Source organism: Cheilinus undulatus, linkage group 15 (assembly GCF_018320785.1).
Source record: "Cheilinus undulatus linkage group 15, ASM1832078v1, whole genome shotgun sequence".
In the NCBI taxonomy this organism is placed as follows: Eukaryota; Metazoa; Chordata; class Actinopteri; order Labriformes; family Labridae; genus Cheilinus; species Cheilinus undulatus.
The window spans coordinates 34,138,071-34,158,727 of NC_054879.1; the positions used below are offsets into that span (position 1 = coordinate 34,138,071).

Here is a 20,657-nt window from a genome sequence, read left to right on the forward strand (position 1 = left end):
GTACTGTGTTTTGTTCACTCGCTCGGCTTTTGTTTAAAATATATGGGAAAGGCCTCCAAATGTCTGAAACCGCCCCTGATAGAGATGTGATCGAGGTGATATCTTATAGGTCTATTGCATGTGTGTTGAAGTGTCCATAAAGAATACTTCCTCAGCAGTGGTGTGATGGGAGTTGAACTCCAGGCTGCTGACCAATCAGAAGCAGGCTGTGCAGTCATCCTAGAAGCAGCAGCAGCATCAGTGTGTGTATCCGAGAGTGTGAGAGCGTGTGTAGTAGCTTTAAACGGGGGAATCTGGACACCCTCTGAATTGAATAGGACCCTCTGCAGGCAGGCCGTGCTTTTTTTGCCTCTCTCAATGTGCTTTTTACCAAATGGAAGCAGAGGTGTTGAGCCCCCAGATGATGGCAGACGTCAATGGCAACAATAAAATCACCAACGCGGAGCTGGAGGTGTTAAAGCTGCAGGAATTGGTCCGAAAATTGGAGAAGCAAAACGAACAATTGCGGACTCGAGCTAACGCTGTAAACAATTGCTCCGTGGGCCCTCATCTCCAGACCTCGTTGTCGTGTCTGCACGTTAGTACGCCGTGTGCGAGTGACAATTTCTCCTGTAAATATGACGTTTCAAGTCCGACACAGTCTCATCCGTGTGCTCCTGCTGGATCCAGGGGTTCGCCGGAGGAGCCGTTCGCCTATTTCCAGCCCAGCTCGTCGTCTCCTGACACCGCTGGGGAGGACAGCAGCGCCGAGGGAGAAACTACTGTTTTGGATGAGGTTGATATTTTGGACCTGAACGTCGTGCTCCCTATTGGAGAGCCTGATAGCTGGTAACTATTCTGTTTATATACCACTCTACCACATCCACATATTTGGGGGATTTACATTAAACCAGCGTCGTTATCTGACGCCTGTGTTTGTCTGACCCTGAAAGATGCCTCGTGGGCCATTAGATTGTCAATTAGCCACAGTTTTGTTACATTATGTGAAATTCTACCCTGACATGTATCCCATTATTGATTTACATATTGATTCTCTCCTGGTGGAGTAGACTTGCAGACACCTAACAGAGAGAAGAAAATAGAACAAACAGATTTAAAACAAGCTTTAGTGTCAGTGTATCTTTTAATCATTGGGTACTGAATAATCTTAAGTAAGATTTTCTGTATAATGGCCACAAATAGATGAGCTAAGGTTTCATTTTCAATTTCAAATTAGAAAAAAAAGAAAATAACAAGACAACAGAAACTGAAAATGATCTGTTATTTCATCATCTGAGAGAGGATGCCATCAACAGAGCTGGGGAGCTAAATAGATTTTGGTGTGCCATTTTACTTTCCTAAAAACAGCCTTTATTGACAAACATGTAACAAATATGATCCATTTGAATATTAAACCGTTCATAATATCAACAGAAAACTCAGGTCAATCCATAAATGTACACAGATTTTTAAAAGTTTAAATAGCTTTTCTATATTTAGAGTCACAGATTAGTCAATCCTTTAGCAATGATTACTTAAAATAAAAAAGAAGGGCTTTTACTTGAAAAAGTAATACCACAATCCATTTGGCTGCACTGTTGATGCCCAACATTTTGTCTCAGGAAAAAAAGAACCCTTGTATTTTTTCCCATCTTGTTGTTATCTATCTCTGAAAGGAAAAGGAAAATTGCCGCATTTTTTAAAAACTTTTTCTCATCTGTTTCAGACAATAAAAATACATCCACCTTGTATTTCAAGCTTAGATGGTTTTAACCCCTCTTTGGGAATGCCAGAGCACCCCTAAATTTGATATTAGCACCCCTAAATAACTATGAGAGCAGGTGCCCAGCCAGCTTTATTTCATACATGAAAAATGTTGCAAACTTATAATTTCATGGGAGTACGTCCTGCTACCTTAAAAATTGGCAGAAAACGATAAGTTAATATTGGTGATATAATATTTATTTTCAGGCCCTTAATGAAAATTATATTATGGACATATTTCTTGGACCTTTCATGCCTTTATTTAAAGAGGAGTATAGTGGATAGAGTGGGAAATATATATAGGGACGAGAGTGGGGGTGAGACATGCAGGAAAGGAGCCACAGGTCGGGCACGACCTAACCACCAGGCTACCTGCACCCCTATTGACATGATTTTAAAGTGGTGGAAAAATCAACTTTGTGTAATTTACTGTAGAAAAAGAAGTAATAGTACTGACTAGTGTAGTATTACCGTTTTAAGAGTCCTGCATTCAAAACTTTGCTGATTTAATGGTTTAGTAGTATTAGCGTTCAGTTATGGCTCATCAGTGATGAGCAGCTTTCTGATGCATTAGTGGGAAAATGTTTCCTTTTTTCATGAAATGAGGGGTCAACAGGGAGATTGAACTCTACAATTCACATATTTCTTAGGGAGCTGAGCACCCTTGATTTCAAATTTGATTTTTTTTTAACAAAAGTGAAATGATTATTTTTCATGATCATGATGTTAGAGCTGTGAATCTTCACTGATATCACGATTCAGTTGCAGTTATTATGCCAACAGGGTTCATGTACTTATTGCAATGTATCAAGATAGGATGCATCATCAATTATAAACGTTGGGTTTTAAATGGGGCTGTCAGTATTAATGCATTAATTGCAATACAACTAAGGATCACAATTACTGTTCCTTTCAGCACGCTTTGGTTAAGCCACTACGTCTCCCTACAGCCACAGCCTTTTACCTGGTTAAGCTGATGTAATAATCTTCGATCTACCTGACATTCCTTTTTTTTTTCCTAAATAAAAGCAGGTCTGTACCCAAATAGGGAGTCAACTTTCCTTAGTTTAGGTAAGAACAAAAATTACAAAAAATCTAAATGAAACAAAAAAGTTTCAAACTTAAAGAAAGTGCAACTAAAAGGAATATTAATCACAACTAACTACAGAAATTTTGAGATGAATCACAATTTATAATTCTGAAATTTGACAGTCCTGCTTTTAGTTAAATTATATTAAACGTAATTACAATACACATTTGCAAATAAATATTCTCCCATTAAAGGCTTTCTTGTAAAAATGCATTACAGACAGTTTTCTAAAAGGCATTAGAGTAATAGACTTAATTTAAAAAATAAATAAATACAAGGTTTAGTTAGGTTTTTTCCTTTTTCTTCTTTTTTTCTTCAGAAACATTTTTAATAATAAATATTTAAATCTTGATTTATTGATCTTTTTTTGCTTTTGCCTTTTCTAATTCTCCCTCTCTCGCTTATCCTTGTTTCTGTCTCAGCACGATCTGAATGAAAGATTTGATTGGTTGAGTAGCATCACATGTGTTGAGTGCTACTGTAAACACAAAGAAAGCCACACTATTTTAGATAGACTACCATTAAACAGCATCTAAATCAGCCCTGTTTGAAGGGAAGCTGGTGTATGGTTGAGGATTCATGGTAGGTCAAGCTGCAGGGGGAAAATCTACTCGCAACATCAGTATTCATTGATTGTTCTGCATCTGCATCGATGCAGAATCGTCCATGTCCACATCACGGTGCGTGTGTGAAAGATTATTTTCATCACCTTTATTTAATGGCTCTTGTAAAACTGTAATTCAAATGACCAAAAGACACACTGACTCTTTGCTGTCCCAGAATGAACTATGCAAACAGCCTAGGTATCTATTCACAGTAAGACAGCACTGAGATAAGGTTAGAAACAATGACCCCCTTCAGCTTGTGATCAAACAGCTCGGCTTAGTGTGCAGTGTTGGCCCCAGGCTGAACTACTTTGAAGCTGTGTAACTGCTGACTTAGGTAGCACACTCACTCACGTGCTGACTGCTGAACCACATCCAGCTTATATGTATCTGAAGTGATGATGCGGAAAATGTAGCACACAGCCGAGTACAACGTCAGTGTAGCCTTTCTCCATTTAGCCCAGCTAATTGACACAAAGTCAGTAACACCATGGCCTAGATGCAGAAGAAGAGGTCAGTTCTGCTGGGTTCATATACTTGGACTCTAAGTGACACTTTTAGTTTTGCTCATGACTGGAATCACTAATTTTTTTGTAGCACAATAGGGCCAACCTTTTTATTTCACTTACTTCTGTATAACCTTTGTCAAATTAGAAATCAGTTTAATATATTCATGGAATAGCTATATTTTGCTTTTTCATTTGGCTAAGGCACAAGTATCAAGGGAATCATTCATCAAGTTTATCTTTATTCCTTTGATTATTCTTTTGTTTAATTTGTTGTTAAATTGTCAGAAAATCCATCCATCTATTATTTATATCACTTCTCCCTTGAGGTCACATAGCCAATCTGAGCTGCCATTGAGCGAGACTAATGGCTGGTTACCAATCAATCACAGGGCTCACATTTAGAGACAACCAGCCACGCTCACACTCACGCCTACAGGCAATTTCGTGTCACCAGTAAACCTAACAAGGTTGTCTTTGGACTGTGGGATGAAGCCAGAGTAGCCTGGAAGAGTCCACACATGCGCAGGGAGAATATGCAATCTAAACACAGAAAGGCCCTATCTGACTTGGATTTGAGCCCTCCTCTGTGAGTTGACAGTGCAAATCACTTTACAGCCCAGTTGTCAGTAAAAGGCTTTTTTAGATTCTGATCAGCAATTGTGCAATCTAAAAATATCTATATTTGCAACTTATTGTTTCACTGTAACGGTGTACATATGCACACCCACCACATCACTGCGCTGAATGAAGCTGTCACCTCTTCAATTTTTAGTTTTTTAGACCTAGACATTTTTTAGGTTGTGTTATAGCTTATATTATTATCGCTTTCAAATGACAATTGCTTTCTGTTGAGCTTTATTGAGCTTTTATTGTTTATTGGGGTTTTGATTTTATGACCCTGTCTTCTTTATTCAGCCAAAATGTCCTTACCTGCCTGGAGAACTCCTGGGAAATATTGCAGCTGTAAAATCCTCCTTGCAGATCTATAAAGATACACAGAGAAACAACCATGTACAACACTGTAAAGTGACATAATTCATCATTTTCACATGGCTGCCATTTCCCTTTAATGTCAAACTTGAGAGAGGATCTAAAAGACTGTGCTATCCATTCGGAGCTCATCAGTTGTGAAGAGATAAGGGTTAAGGATAATCTGGGAAGCCAAAACGCAAAAAAGGAGTCAATATTTGATATCCCAGTAGATGTCTGAAGAAAACCCATACAACTTGAGTATTCTACAAAATATGGGCTTACATAAATATTAGCTAAACAACATCATTGTTTCCACAAAATCACTGTTAAGTAGCCTACATGAGTATAAGACATTTACATCTTTATTGTTTTTCTTAAGATAAAACTGTCAAACTTGAATGTTTGCTTGGGGTTTTGTTAAAGGCTAATTTTAAGTTATGTCTAGCTGTAGCTAATGCTGTTCTTACTTAAAATGTGGTCGATTTTTTTGTCATCTTGCTTTTTTATCCTAACTTTCAATTAGCTATTATTATCGCAGACACACCTTTACTAATATAAAGTATATAATTATTACAATTTTGGCTAATGAATGTTCTAACTTAAGCAGTTGATATAACCATAATCTAAACTTTTTTTTTTTATTTTATTTATTTTGCACAATTATGAAATACACAAAAGACAAAGATGACAAATTATATGAGGTGCAGGGAGAGGCAAAAAGCCCAAAGGGCTTATTTGAAGCCTCCACCTAAAGGATATTAAAGTTACACAATATTATATGCACGTATAACATACAAAAAGAAAGAAAGAAAAAAATTATAATAAATAAATAAAAATAAACAAAAAACAAGTTACTCGGAAATTATGACAAACTAGCAACAACAATTATAAAAAGAAAGAAAAATAATAAAAAATAAGAAGATTGCACAGAAAATGTGAGTGGTGTGTATGACTGTGTGTGAGTTCTATGAGGGATTGTATTGCCAATGACTCAAGGGATAAAGACAAAAAAAACAAAAACAAAAAAATAATTTAAAAAATGTACACATAACTGACATGAAAAAGAGAAACTATTTCAAAGCAGTTAAACTTAACCTTTCATTAGCCAGTATAACTGTTGGTTAAGCATTTGTCTCTTGTTATCAGCAATATAAAACAGGACCTGGTAGCTTTGGGTTAAATGCTAACTTTTGTGGATCACCCAGCTAATGTGTTAATAAATGTTTGATTTTAGTGCAAATGTTGTTCTACAACTTCAAAATAGATTATTTAACATTGAATATGCCTTATAAAATTATCTTTAGCAATATGGCTTGCTGGTTAAACAAACAATTTCCCTACAGTTTTATGCAGCATCCATGGCTTAATATTTGTTGTATGCTAACTATAGCATATCTCAAAAGGTAATTCATTATGATGTTTAGTTGTTGTGTCGCAGTAGCTGAAGAGTGATCAGTTTTTTGTTTTATCTCTGTTTTATGAAATTTGATTCTATTATCTTGAAGTACGGCTAAGTTAATGTTACCTTTTGTTGGCTAACGTTAAGTAAGTAGTAGCAGCTCAGTAGTGGTTTCATGCTAGCTTTTGCTGTTGTTTTACAGTGGCTAATGGGTTAGCTTTATTTTGTTTTAACTCCAAATGTGTTGTTTTTACTTAGATATTTGATTGGTTTATCATGAATTATTGCTAAGCTTACGTTACCTTTAACTGGCTGCACTACCATAAATTTTAAGCTTTCTTCTTTTATAATGTAACAGTACATTGATAATAACAGCTCAGTAGTGGTTTCATGCTAACTTTAGCTATTGTATCACAGTAGCTAGTGGGTTATCAAACTTCAATTTTAAGTTAAAATTTGGCCAAACTGTTCTCTGTTTTTTAGGTTGTTTATCAAGAAGAAAGTATTGAATTGATAGCAACTGAGCATATTCTTTGTTTACAGAATTTCCAAAACTGGACATAGCAGCACAATTTAGACCAAAAGTGGACGTGAGCAAGACATTAGAAGGAAATGGCTGCCCAGTCAGCACAGTGAAAGGGCTTTGCTGTAAAGTCATCTTAACTAAACTATATGTTGTGATCTGTGCCTCAGGTTATATGTGAGCCCTAAAGCCAAGCTGGGTGTCGGTATCCTCAGCCCTCTACAGTGGTGCAGGCAGGTACTGGACCACCCAGGGCCTGAGGTGGAGCTGGCCAGGATGACCCTCTGTCACAGACTGGACCAAGGTACAGTGTATTTACCTCTCTCAGATTAACAGCCCTCATCTGTTGCCACATCTGGACATCTGTCCCTCTATCTGCTGACATGTGATCATAAGCTGTGACACACTTCGCCTCCATGTGCAGCAGGATTTCATCAACAGTTTCTGAGCCGTGGGAGCGTTTCTCTGCACCCAGCTCAGCTGTTAGTAACCATTTGACCATTTAGCTCGTTCTCATTAAATTTATGGGTTTTTAAGTACCTCAGCAAGCTTCCCACAGAGAGATTTTCTGTTGGTGGTAACAGAGCTGGAAGTACTCCCATTCACACCTACCAGTGTCTCAAGAGAACAGTGAAGATCAGTTTAAAGGATTTGTTTCTCTGCTGATATTAAAACACGATTACATTTGGAGGATCTCATGCTGGGCTTTTGGATAGTATTACACTGTGCACAGCATACAAAAAAGAGCATTATTTTTTGCCTTTTTGAGGCTGTAATGTTGGCGTTTTACCTTCAACTGTGATGCAAAAGTACATTACAGCCCCCCTTAAATTTCCCTGTAAAGCCAAAGCTTTCCCCAATTACAGCAAAAACTGCACACTCCATCTGGAAACATCCGACACCTGATATACCCCATATTTGATGACAGAACAAAGCTGACACATCCCGCACAGCTTAAATGACAGCTGCCTTGGATTGCATATATCCTACTGTTTGAGTCTCCTAAACATTTTAATCATACTTAGAATAAAGTGGAAAAATGTCCTTTGCAAATAAAAAGCCAGGATACTTCAAACCTCCGCAACTGAAATGCAAGTCTGTTGCTCAATGGCATTTACTGGCAGGCCCATTTTTAGATTTGGAGTTTTTTCAGTTTCAACACTCCTGCATGGACAGGGATATGGTTGCCATAGAAACCATGCTTATATTAGCTAGGTTTTGAGGCAGATTTGACCAGCACTCTGCTTGAACAGCCTTCACAAGAGGCTCTTTTACGGCTGCGTGCATGGGTAGAAATTTTATATGCCCTCATTGTTTAGAATTTTTTAATATTTTTGTAAATCATCTGTGTTCAAATAGTTTGTATTCATTTGTATTTTCTAGATGCTCATTTTCCCGTTTTTGTGTCCAGTTCCAGGTCCATTTCTCTCTCTTTAGCCGTATTCAGTGAAGGTTGGCTCTCCTCCTCAGGGTCATGAATACATCCTTGTCTCTGAGTTTGTGTAGCCGTTGTTTGTGTAACTTGCTGTGAATGCTAGTTTTATCCAGCAGTGTTTGAGCCTAATTGTGTCAGGAATGCCAAAGGCTCCAGTCTGTCAGGTGTGTGCCTCTCTGACTATTAATTAGAGGGGGACGAGCTCACTGTTTACAAACTGAAAAAACATTATCTAATATAAATCATGTCATCCCATGCGAAATTAACTCGCTCATAGTCTGCATTGTAAGGCAAGTTTATCTCTAGAGCACCATTCATCCATGAAGAACAGGTCCTTCAAAGGGAAAAGCAGAGTTAAAAACATCATTTATAACCCCAGTTCCAAAAAAAGTAGGGGCACTGTGTAAAATGTAAATAAAACAGAATTCAATGATATGCAGATCTATAGAACATGAACAACATATCAGATGTTGAAACTGAGGATTTTACCATTTCATGAAAAAATATTTATAATATTGATTTGTATATATTTTATGATATATTTTATAATATGTTTTATAATTTAAAGTTTTGGCAAAATTACAATGAGGGAGATTTTTATGAAATTGTCCCACAATTTTCAGGTGCAGTTTTTCACAAATAAATGGACCTCTGCCTATCTTTACTTTTGAGAGACTGCCCCTCTAAAGTGCTACTTTTAGACCCAGTCATGTTACTGACCTATTGCCAGTTAACCCAAGTAGTTGAAAAATTCTCCTCCAGCTGTTTTGACTTAACTTTTCCATCTTTTGGTTGCCCTGTCCCTAATTTTTTGAGAATTCAAAATGGGCTTGGATAGAGGAGGACAGTGGATAGACTTGGAAATAGGGTGAGAGTGGGGGAGAGACATGCAGCATAGGGCCACAGGCCAGATTTGAACCTGGGCCGCCCGCGTAAGTGGTGCGCGCTTTAAACCACTCGACCATCAGCACGCCCCATATCAGATTTTTAAAAGATTACCAAATCTTTGTAGTGGGAAATGTAGGAGAAAGTGTTTTTGTGCAGGTTGCCGTAAACCAGTGTGACACCTACCCCACGGCAGTGGTTTCTGGCATTGAAAATTACGTTATAGACAAAAATCAGTCTTGCTGCTGATTGTTTTCTTTGCTTTTGTAGGCCATAAAGAGGCATCACTTGTAATTTCAGTCTGTTTCATTGCCAGTTAAAAACTCCTCACAGGATCTTTTGCTATTATTTATAAAAAAGTCATCTATGCCTGCTGGCAAAACAGTCCTTTGACAAAAAATATAAGGTTGAAGAGCAAAAAAAGTATTTCCTACTTGTTTAACCTTTTTCAAGACAATGCATTTTGTAAAAAGGTATTTACCTTACAACCTTAGAATAAAACAATTGCAACCATGGGGAAATTGGGCTTTAGTGTTAAAAACATCAGTTCAGACTTTTGAAAACCTTTAATAAAGAAAGTATTTTTCCATGAAAACATAAATCAAGAATATATTTTAAGCAGTATATATGAAACCTGCACACTTTAAAGTAGACCATGTTAGATCTAATTCTGAATTTGGGAAAAGTATCAAGCCTACATGTTCAATCCCTGCTGATCCTATAAGACCCCTCCAAAAAACCCTGCAGTTTAGCCCAATAAGCCGCCGTGGTAAGCTAAACCTCTTCTTACTTTATCAGCCTCTTCTGTCCGAGCTGTGACCCAATCATTTGAAACATCAATACTGATCTGTAAAAAGCAGATTAGCTTGAGAGCAGACTGTGTTGAGATATCACCAATATACTGTATGTGCATGTGTGTGGGTGTGTTACTAGTTAAACATCAACTAATACTTCCTTCCTTACCATCTTGTATTTAGCTAAGCGGAGGCGTGGAATCTCCTCCGTCCGTCCTTACAGCTGTATAGAAGGGCTCTCCACCCTCAGCTGCCCTGTCCTGCCTTACTCTAAATCTGCTGCACTAACCGAGTCCTCAGGTAACACTAAAGCATACTACTCATGCATCTAACTCATGCTAACATAACACAGTTAATCTGTTTTCTGATAGGCTTGGAGGATTATTGATGATAGATTATAGATTATTTATGTCAGAGTTGAATATGTCAGAGATTATAGATGTTAGTGTTGTATTAGTCAAATGCAGCACGCTATTTCTGAACATGCTAAAACACGCTGTTATCTCCTGGTCAGAAAGCTTAAGACAACTGCCAATACGTTTAAAATATATCAAATGGGAGCACTATTTCACAGAGGTGACCATTGCAAGGAAATTAGGTCTTTTGGCATTTGTTTCAGAGCTTTATTGACAATTTGAAAAAATAAATCTGTTTATTGATGAAAAGCTGGCTTATTGGGTTAGCCAGTGGTCCAGTGGTTTGTAGTCTATATATATATTTTCCTCCTAATAATATGATTAATTTTATACATTATAGAGTGAGTCAATAATTTATGGATTAACATGGTAATTGCTTCACACTAGCGTTTAGTTTGCACTAAAAGCTCTCTTTCAATAGTTTTTACTTTAGTTTATGACTAAAAAAATGTTCATACTCAAACACCCCCCTCCTCCCTCAGGCCTGTCTTTGTCTTTGTGTATATGTATGTGTGTTTACTCATTCACTTGTGAACTGATACAAACAACACAACTTTTTGTAAAATGGCTTGATAAACCTTATAGTTAGGACTGGCTCAGGTCTGGCTTTAAGCCTATAGCAGCATTACTAACTAAGGGCTTGTCCAGACCTGAGGGAGCCATAAGAAACCATCCAGTGCAGCAGCTGTTGCTAACATGTAAATTTTTAAATTGTCAAGGGTGTGGGCGGACCTAAGATGCAGTTTCCTGTAGGCACCGCCCACAGATATTAACCAGCCAATTACAAGCCAGCCTGATTTCCACCCAGAAAGCTCAAAATGTGTAAAAGAAAATGTAAGAAAGTGCAGTAAAGCCATAATCTCTTGGGGGCAATATGTAAATACACTGAAACTCATGTCAAGTGGTAAAAACAGACCATTAAAGAAAGTGAGAAAAATGTCAGTTAAATGCTGACAAGCATGGATACACTCTCAGAATTAACCAGACTTTGGCATATTCATGCATGTGTTTGAACATTTTTTTGTCTTAGATTACACTAAAAACTTGAAAGAGTGCTTTTAGTGCAGACTACACTTTATTTTGAGGAAATTACCATGTTAATCCATATATTATTGACACATTCTATAATGTAATAAAAATTGTTACATTATTAGGAGAGAAATATTTGCTTGCTTCATAACGTAACAACCAATTGAAAATGTAACAGCAGCATTTTGTTACAAGTTAACACATTATGACTTCTTAATACATTTTTCTGCTCAGAAAAACAGCAGGAAAAGCAGAAATCGAGGATTCAGTTTATGTCGTTTACTGTCATAAAGTCACTCTCATATAATTTATAACTCTGAATTAACCTGTGCTTGTGGCTGGTAGGTGGAGCAAATTTACCTGACACTGCTCAAAAATACCCATGTTCAGCTGGTGGCAGGAGCCAGTTCCCTACTCTGATGTCCCATAAAATTGAAGATAAACTTTATACATTTTCTTGGTATGAGGTCAGGGTTAATGTGACCTCAAACCTTGTAAGCACAGTATTTGAAGAAAGTATTTAGGGCAGGGGTTCTCATACTTTCCCGAGCCACAGCTTGGGGATCCAAAAATAAAACAAAAAAGGTTTATAAAGTAATGCCATGTCATTTAAAAAAAGCAAATAAATACATATAGGCACAACAGCACCATACATAAACCATACTAAACCAGTGATTCCCACATTAGTCCGCTTTGGGCTAATATAAACTCAGATATGATTGTGACATATCACATAAATCTATTACTCGCCACGCATCAGTCACGTTGCTCAGGATGCATTTGGTGTGCAGGTCCAGCTAGCAACACTGGATAAATATTTAAGCGCATCCACTTCATCAAGTGATGCTAGGCCCAAATCAGCTAAACTGAGAAAATATGATGACAGCTATCTCGAGTTTGGTTTTACTGAGAATAGCAACAGAAGACCAAAATGTGTTGTGTGTCTTTATCTGAAGCCATGAAGCCATGAAGCCTGCCAAGCTAAAGCGGACAAAACAAAAGATTTTTTCTGATGAAAGGGTGAGGAATACATCTGCCAGAAAACACGAATGGTGAACCTGACCCAAACCTCAGAAAAAGCCCAGAGGGCTTCTTATTTGGCTGCTCAAAAGGTTGCAAAAAGTAAGAAGCCACACTATTGGACAAGAGCTTGTCTTTAGGTGGAAGAGTTTAAAATACAGCATCTAGGAGTATAAATGGCAGTTAACATATGTTAAATCAGAGTGAGGGTTATGTAGGGGTCTCTGAAAATTTTCTGTAAGGGGTCACTGACGCCCAAAAGTTTGAGAACCCCTGATTCAGGGATTGTTGCCAAATTTGCCAGAGAAATATACCTAGACCTGAGGGTGAACTGATTACATTTTTAGATTTATAGATTTTTTTTTTTTCAAAGGTTTCCAATTTACAAATTTTGTGCTAAACCTAACTTCTAATATTTTTCCAGAACTAGTTTTCACCTACAATAATGACAAAAGTGTTCAATGAAAGTGCAAATGGAGTTCTCTTAGACTTAGGCTAATTGCTTGAAACCAAGTGAACTGTATATAAGCTATAACCATCTTTCCCTTAATGTTTCCCTAATCCTCACGTCGTTGCTCCATTTCAAATCCAAAGTAATAAAACACTGAGCCAAAAGCATCTGTTGCCTCCATAGTCTGGATTCTTCAACGACCTGTGACTTGCAGTTTACAATCAGATTACAGAAAAATCTTAAGAAGAGATTAAAAGGTCATACCCTGAGACAGATGGATAGAAGCAGCTCAGTCTCAACGAGAAGTAGATTCTACTTCCTGTCCATCTTTTCTTTAAATGAACATAGTGCATGTTGAACTATTATTTGCACTTTGTTTTGTCATCATCATAATTAAGTCTTGTCTCTCTCTTTCTCCTAAAGCCCCGTTGCTTTCCTCAAGTCCATCTTTTATCCAGCCGACTCCCCCGCTCAGGACCAGCTGCAGCCTCGGAGACAGAGCGCCTACTTTCCTATCAAACTCCACCCTCCATAGTAAGACCCCACTGACAATATGTCCTCCTCAATCCTGCTGTTTCATTCTGAGTCACCGCCCATCTGTAATCAATAAATGCATGACACGGTTATGAGGATCTACCTGGATCCCAAACTGGCAGCTTTACTTGGTTTAGAAAGGAACATATCATGGTTGGAAAGATGAGTTTCTTTTCTTTGTTTTTTAGACGTGGGCCGCCGACATGCAGCGATCAGCCCTCAGTCTTCCCTTGATAGTGAGGTTGGTGTGTCAGAGCTGGAGGACGACTCCATCTCTATGAGCTACAAACTGCAGGACATGACAGATGTGGAGGTCATGGCACGACTTCAGGAGGAGAGTGAGTACTGAAATGCCCTGAAGGCATCATAGAGGTGAAAGAGATAGAAAACCTAACAGCCAAGAAAAATTACCTTAAGTCTGAGGTGCATAAATCACAACTGAACACACTGCTAGCATAACAAGTCCTAATATACTTAAAGCAAATCACCAATCTTTCGATCCATCCATTATTTTCTCCCTTGTAGTTTTCCTTTTTAGTTTGTTTTTTATTTGAAGTTTTCCACAATTGTCAGATAAGCAGGGTTGGTGAATTAATTCCAGCCTCCTACTAACAATGCTAGAAGGAAAGAAGCCATTTTGACGGCATTTTTCACAAGAGATGCAACTGATGATTATTATTATATATATCCAGAAATCCATGGATTAATCAATCAGCCATTGAAATGTTGGTATATCAGGATGCTGGTTTAGCTCAGGTCAAGGTCTGATTTAAGAACTAAATTAGACCTCGACCACATTTCTTTACACCAAAAGTGTCTCTTGGCACAGAGGAAGTTTTTGCACATCCTTCGATTGGCTTTGGCATGAATTTTAGCCACTGAAAGGCTTTGTTGTTCATACACTACTGCGGCGCTAGCCTGGAGAGCAGTGGTTCTCAACTGGTAGGGCCTCAGGACCCACCCGTCTGTCTTACAACAGATCATGGCCCAAGTTTCCCAAAAAAAAAAAAATTCAACAGCACACATGGTTAGTTTATTGAATATTTTGCAGTTCGGAGCATGATTGGACCAAAACACCTGATCTAAAAAAGAAATGGGACAAAACTAACCAATCTTATACCCTTTTCCCCATCATTATGTGTCACACGACACTACCAACTTCCCAAAACCAAACTGTTTATGCAAGCTTACAGGTAGGGACAATGTTGATACTACCAACAATTCCACATGGCCCATAATGGCCCGCACAGCCCGACAGGGTGGAAAGATTTGAAGTGAGAGCATACACATAATTAGGTTACTGAGTAGTCATCTCCTTTCACCAATCTTCCTGACCAGAGAATGGCTGACCCAATCAGCATTATTTTAGAAGAAAGACATAGTAGCGTAGCATAGTAGCTTGTACTGCAAGCCTGTAAACTATGGCAGAGATTAGTGTGGATGCAGCTACAGTGGTAGTTTTATCCAAACAGAAAGTTTTCCAGTTGACCTTAATTTTTTTTTTTTTTTTCGTTTTGCAAAGTTCTGCCCTAGACCCTGTCTATGGGGTGTTGCCCAGATGGATGTGAAATGTGTCCCATGTCAAGTCAGGTTAACAACACCCAGGGAAGGCTAGAACATCCCCCCACCTAGCTAGCTCATACCCACATATAAAGAGAGCAACCTGAAGAGTCAGCAGAGAGAGAACTGTCTGGGCCAGAAATAACAAAATTTGCATTTTTTTCTGAATGGACATATTTTGACTCTATTTTTATATTCTTCTTACCTAACAGTGATCTTTATGTTTAAAGTACCATAACCTGATAATACAAATAGGAGACACTATGTTATACTCAGAAACAGACTTTTAACCCTTTGAAGCTCCAGAAATTGCTTAGCCTGTTACATTTTTGATGTATGGCTAAAAATAAGATGTTATGTAGATGTTTGACCTTTATACAGCTGTACTTGTGATATCTTGATTGGTTGATACATTTTTCAGCATATTTCTGTGGAAAAAACATTTTCCTCTATCCGTCTAGACTTCAGATTCATTGACTGAATAATGGATGAGAAGCGCCTCAAAAAGAAAATATGTATCATTTACTATATTAGGCTCAGGTTGATGTATTCCGTGGATAAATTCGATCTGTCCCCCCCTGTAGGTCTCCGACAGGACTACGCCTCTACCTCAGCCACGGCCAGCCGTCGCAGCTCCAGCTTCTCCTTACACTCCCTCAGGCGCAGCGAGATGGATCTGGAGGAGGAGGATGAGGAGGACGAGGTGTATGACCAACTCCCTCCTCCTCAGCCCCGACTTTTCCGCACCGGGTCTATGCAGCGGGGCAGTTTGCCCCACTCCCACACGTTCTCCAGTATCAGAGACTGCAGACGCAGCTCCATCACCCCTCAGTTTTCTCTCAGTGGACTCTCACAGTACTCGGGACCCTCCAGCCTGACCACAGACACACACTCAGCGTACAGGAATAGCACGGGTGAGTCCTCAATGTTAAAAATCCTTATTCACATTCATTTTTAACTTCACTAAATATTCAACGTGACTGCAAGGATTCAGATTCACTGAGTGAGATTAATATGAATGCCCCAATTCAGGCTGAAAGCACGCTGACAGAATTACCCACATTCAAGATTTGCCAAAATTTCTGACAAGACGATTTTTGTGTGTGCCAAGAAGGATTTAGAGAAGGGCTGCTGGTTTCAGGATTTACAGAATATCCTCAGTTAGGGTCAGTGTGTCAGTGTACTCCTTTCACTCAGTAGCATGGCTGGCTGATGTAGTCTTAAAACCTTTTTTGCTGCCATGGTGAGGAGTATATATGGATTTTAGTCCTGATTAGGACTTTTAAAAGCTCTGAGATACATTAGATAAACAGGAAATGAAGGAAAAATGTTGGAATTGTTTGCAAAAGTGCTTGTTTGTTTTCTTTCAGTTAAGTTAGTTTAGAAGATTTGTACGTCTGTACCACAAACTGGGCATAAATATGGACATCACAGCTCCATCTCCTTCTATTTTACGACGTTGAAGCCAAGATACCCACAACTGGCGCTGACACATCAAAGTGGTGCTATCATTTGGAGTTAGACTGTGCAGTAGGTATTGCGGCACTGAACTCACTTGAAATGGTTGATGTGGGGGGATCCATGTTACAGAGATCATTTTGGCCAATTGAACAATTCAACCTATGGCAGCCTTGATAAACAGGCACGTCTCGTTACAGTTGTAAAAATGTACAATTTTCATGTCTTTGAAAAATTTAGGAAATATTAGAGATGCTGTAAGACCTAAATAAAAACATATAACATAGGAATGGTCACTTTTAATTTAATATAGATATTTCAGTATGGAAATTCTACATACCGTATATTTATCAAGGAGAATCTCTTAGAGCTCAAAAATCTCTCTTAAGAGAGTCCTGCTAAGATGGATCACAGGTAACAGTCACTGACAACAAGCAACCAGACACAAAAATCATAATACAAATTATATTTATTTCTCTTGGCTTCACTTTTCAGTCGCTCTTGTGTTGTCCATTTTTAATACAGTCTGTGGTTTGTACACTAAATACTGTTTAAAGTAACAACTAGCTACTGGTTAGCTTAGCTTAGCAAAAGGACTTAAAAAAGAAGGTAGAATCTGTCCTGAAACTGAGAAAAGATACCCAAATTAGTCTAAGCTCTCGTTCAGGGTATTATATCTTCTTTATTTACACTTATAAAAAGCAAGTGGTCGTTTGAAAGGAGATTATGTGAAGGATTAATTCTTGTACACAAGCCTACTCTTTTAATGTTGGAAATTTGACTGGAAATCTCCAAATGGAATCAACATTGATCGGGTTTGTTGGTGTGACCGCATAGATAAACTACGGAGAAGCATGCCCAACCTGATCCGAGCTCCCAGCATGCCCAGTGTTCCTAGTATCCCGTGCCTGGCTTCCCCTGTCAATCCACCCTCAAACGGCCCCTCCTCCCTGCCAACAATTTCCTCCCTCCGGAGCAGCCAGAGTTTTGACTCATCCAATGGGCTTGCACGACTCCAGTCCTCCAGTAAGGCTCTTTTCCACAAGCCTATGAATAAATCAGTGAAACACTGCTCAATTTTATTCATAAGTAAATGTAGAGTGTCATTTCAGGGCAATTTCAAACACAGTAAAGGAAGTCTGGTTGATGTTGTTTGACTTATTTTGATCTTTGTTTCAGTTCCTTCCCCAGGGCAGCTCATTCAGAGGGTCCAGAGTGTGGGCAACTTCCCGACCACCCCCCGACACCCTCTAAAAGCCACAGCCTACGTAAGCCCCACGGTGCAGCAGGGCCCTACCTCCACCTCTCTGTCCACCTCTGTCAGTTTGCACTCTATCCCCAGCAGTGCCGCTCTTCCTCAGCCCCTCAAACCCAGCAGCAGCAGCAGTTTGGTACCACAGCCCCTTAAAGCAAGTGCTAACCAGCTAGCTATTCCTCGCAGCTCCCTCCCTCGACCGGCCTCCTTCGTGGGGACAGGTGGAGTTCCCCGTCCGAGCAAAATCGGCCAACCCACACGGAGGTAAGAGGACAGACAGTAATGTCAGTATCAACCTCATTTCTGTGCCAAAGAAACAGGATTCAGTATGAAATTGAGGCATACAAAGACATTTACAGTAGATTCCACCCCAGAGAGGTACTATAGCATCACAGCCAAGGCTCGTTAGGTTGGACTAAGAGGTAAACCACACAGTTTTCAAAGTAATTTTAGAAAATAATTTTTTGAAAACTTGCATGAAACAACCCTATCAAATAATCTACAGTCTATAAATAAGTAGTGACTTAAACATTAATGTGTGTGTTTGAGGTGAAACAGAAACAACAGAGCAAATGAGGAATGATGACAAGAGAGAAAAGCTGTGTCTCATCTCTTATGCAGTTTTAGTTTAGCCTCACTGACAACACCAGCTGTTCCCACCCTTACCCTTTCTCACTCTGCCACCCAGCAACCTCAACAGCTATACCAGAACCAGCCAACACAACTAACCCTGTAATTTGGCCTATTATCAAAACTGTTTCAAGGCTCCTTTTTTAACATCAGTTAAGTTGAAACCAATTACATACTTTTTAAAGGTATTACTCAGCTGCTTCAGAGACTTTCAGCTCATTTGCAAGGATGTGTAATGAATCTTGGGATATATTGTACCATGAAAGATGCAATAGATGGATCCTTTATTTGGCACTGAGAGAAAGGGGCATCTGTTGGCTACAAGCGGCCTTTGAAATGGGAAGGCCTCTGCCACTGTGACACAATCAGTCAGCAAATTTGCCCTCCAAACGATGCAGCCCCAAACTCGGGTCGTAATCAGTGATAGACATGGGAATAAACCAGCTTAAATAACATAGATCCATTCTGTTGGGACATAAGCAGTCTTTATATGTGCCCCTGAAGGATGCAGCTCCTAAATTGGGACATAGCTGGCTATAAAGTTGGGGAGAAGCCAGCTTAAATAACCCTGACCAAGCCTGCCCAGGAACAAGACAGTCAGCTGGTTTTGTCCTTCTATCTGCAGTTAACTTGGGTACTGAGAAACATGGAACGGCAGGAGGAGCACTGACACTGTGTCCCATTTCATAGGCTGTATTCTTTGGGGGGCTAATTTGAAGAGTGACTACGTCTTAGTGTTGTGTCAACGGATGTCCCATTTAAAAGGCTCTTTATAATAGGACCAACAAATGCATCTTTTTTTCCCATGCCAACAAATAATGCATCCATGTGCATCCTTCATGGGTCAACGTCCCAAGATTTCTTGCATGCCACTTTAAACAAGCCAGAGTATTCTCAAGCAATCAAGTTTAACATTTTTGAATAAAAGCAACTGGTTTCAAATGAATAACAGCCAATACTGATGTTAAAAGGGGGGCTTGTAACTTCCAATTACAATATACATTATCTATATAACATAATAGATCAAGTTAAATGTATTGGTATTGTAAGCTAAATCCAGTGCAGTTATTTCAGATCAGCCTGAGCTCTCCATGCAAGCTGCAAAGGTTGGGTGCTTTGAAGGGTGCTATCTCTGAATTGAGACACAGCTAGACAGGGAACATTGCCACAATTAAATATAGCTGTGGAAAGAAAAGCTTAATAAATCATTCTGGTTATTGCGCTAGATAGTATGATCAATATTTGATTCTACAAACCCAAGGTTTTTAACTGTCTTGTGTCTCTCTGTGCAGTTTACTAACTCCTCCAAAGAGCCTGGCTGCCCTGAGCGCCCTGAGGGATGGCAGCTGGAAAGACGGCTGCTACTAATCCCCGCGCCAAAAAAAAAATACAAGGTTGAAGAGGTGAACAGGGTAACGCTTCATGGGACCCGACTGATTTGAAATTTTTGCTGTCAGGAGGGGCCCGGTCTTGGGCTGAGACCCAAGAAAGAGTGACTGTTAATATTAACTGTTAGTGTGCTCTAAAGGACAGAGTGGAGACTGGAGATAGAATGGGTCCAGCAGGCTGGATCTGTACCTTAACACCTGCTGAAACACCACTGACACAGTTTGAAACAACCATGCAATACTCTGATAATCAGCTGTTAAATGTGAACCGGATCTTCTTTAATATTTTGTTGTTTTTTTTATTTGTTGTTGTGAATAACTAAGGCTTTCATTCAACAGAATGAAAATTTCTCTCCAGTTGAATGATAAGGGAGCAAACTCATGCTTTGTACATGCTTTTAATGATTTCATATGACTAATTCTGCACTTCTTTTTTTGTCTGATGGTGGTGGCAGATTTGAAATTGAACCTGGAATTTTCTTACATCCTGTGCCTGTTTGAAAGTAGTGTAATTCCTGTCACTTATATTTATTGGCTGGACCTCACAGCACTTTTATCAGAAATATGATAACACTTAAATGCATTATCTTTGTTGTTTATTAAGTACAATATGACATTTGTTAAAGTAGGTGTACACACATTATCTTTGGTTACTTTCTTTTCATTATTGTTTACATACAGGTTAATATTTTTAATGTTCTTTGATAAAACATAACTGCTGCAATAATATTGCACATGACGCTTTTTATGGATGACAAGAATTTAAAGAGGAGGTGAATTTTTAGAGTGAATAAAAGCCTTTCAAATACTTTTGTTATCCTTTCATGGCTCACTTGGGTATTAACACATATAATTTATTGCAAATGGCATGGCTATTCCTATCCACAGGGAAATTTTGACAATATTTTGTAATTTCTCTTTTTGCTGTGATTCATTATCTAACAAGATCAGGTGTTTAAAG

General features: G+C 38.8%; 1 protein-coding gene across 1 annotated transcript; it reads left to right on the forward strand.

Annotated features, from left to right (window-relative positions):
• Window positions 1-255: 255 nt before the first annotated feature.
• Window positions 256-20,504, forward strand: slain1a (SLAIN motif family, member 1a). The gene is made up of 9 exons (XM_041807717.1): window positions 256-828; window positions 7,012-7,145; window positions 10,139-10,255; window positions 13,295-13,405; window positions 13,594-13,743; window positions 15,550-15,879; window positions 17,261-17,449; window positions 17,603-17,942; window positions 19,601-20,504. The coding sequence occupies exons 1-9, from the start codon at window positions 374-376 to the stop codon at window positions 19,674-19,676; spliced, it is 1,902 nt and encodes a 633-aa protein (XP_041663651.1). The 5' UTR covers window positions 256-373; the 3' UTR covers window positions 19,677-20,504.
• The last annotated feature ends 153 nt before the right edge of the window (window positions 20,505-20,657 follow it).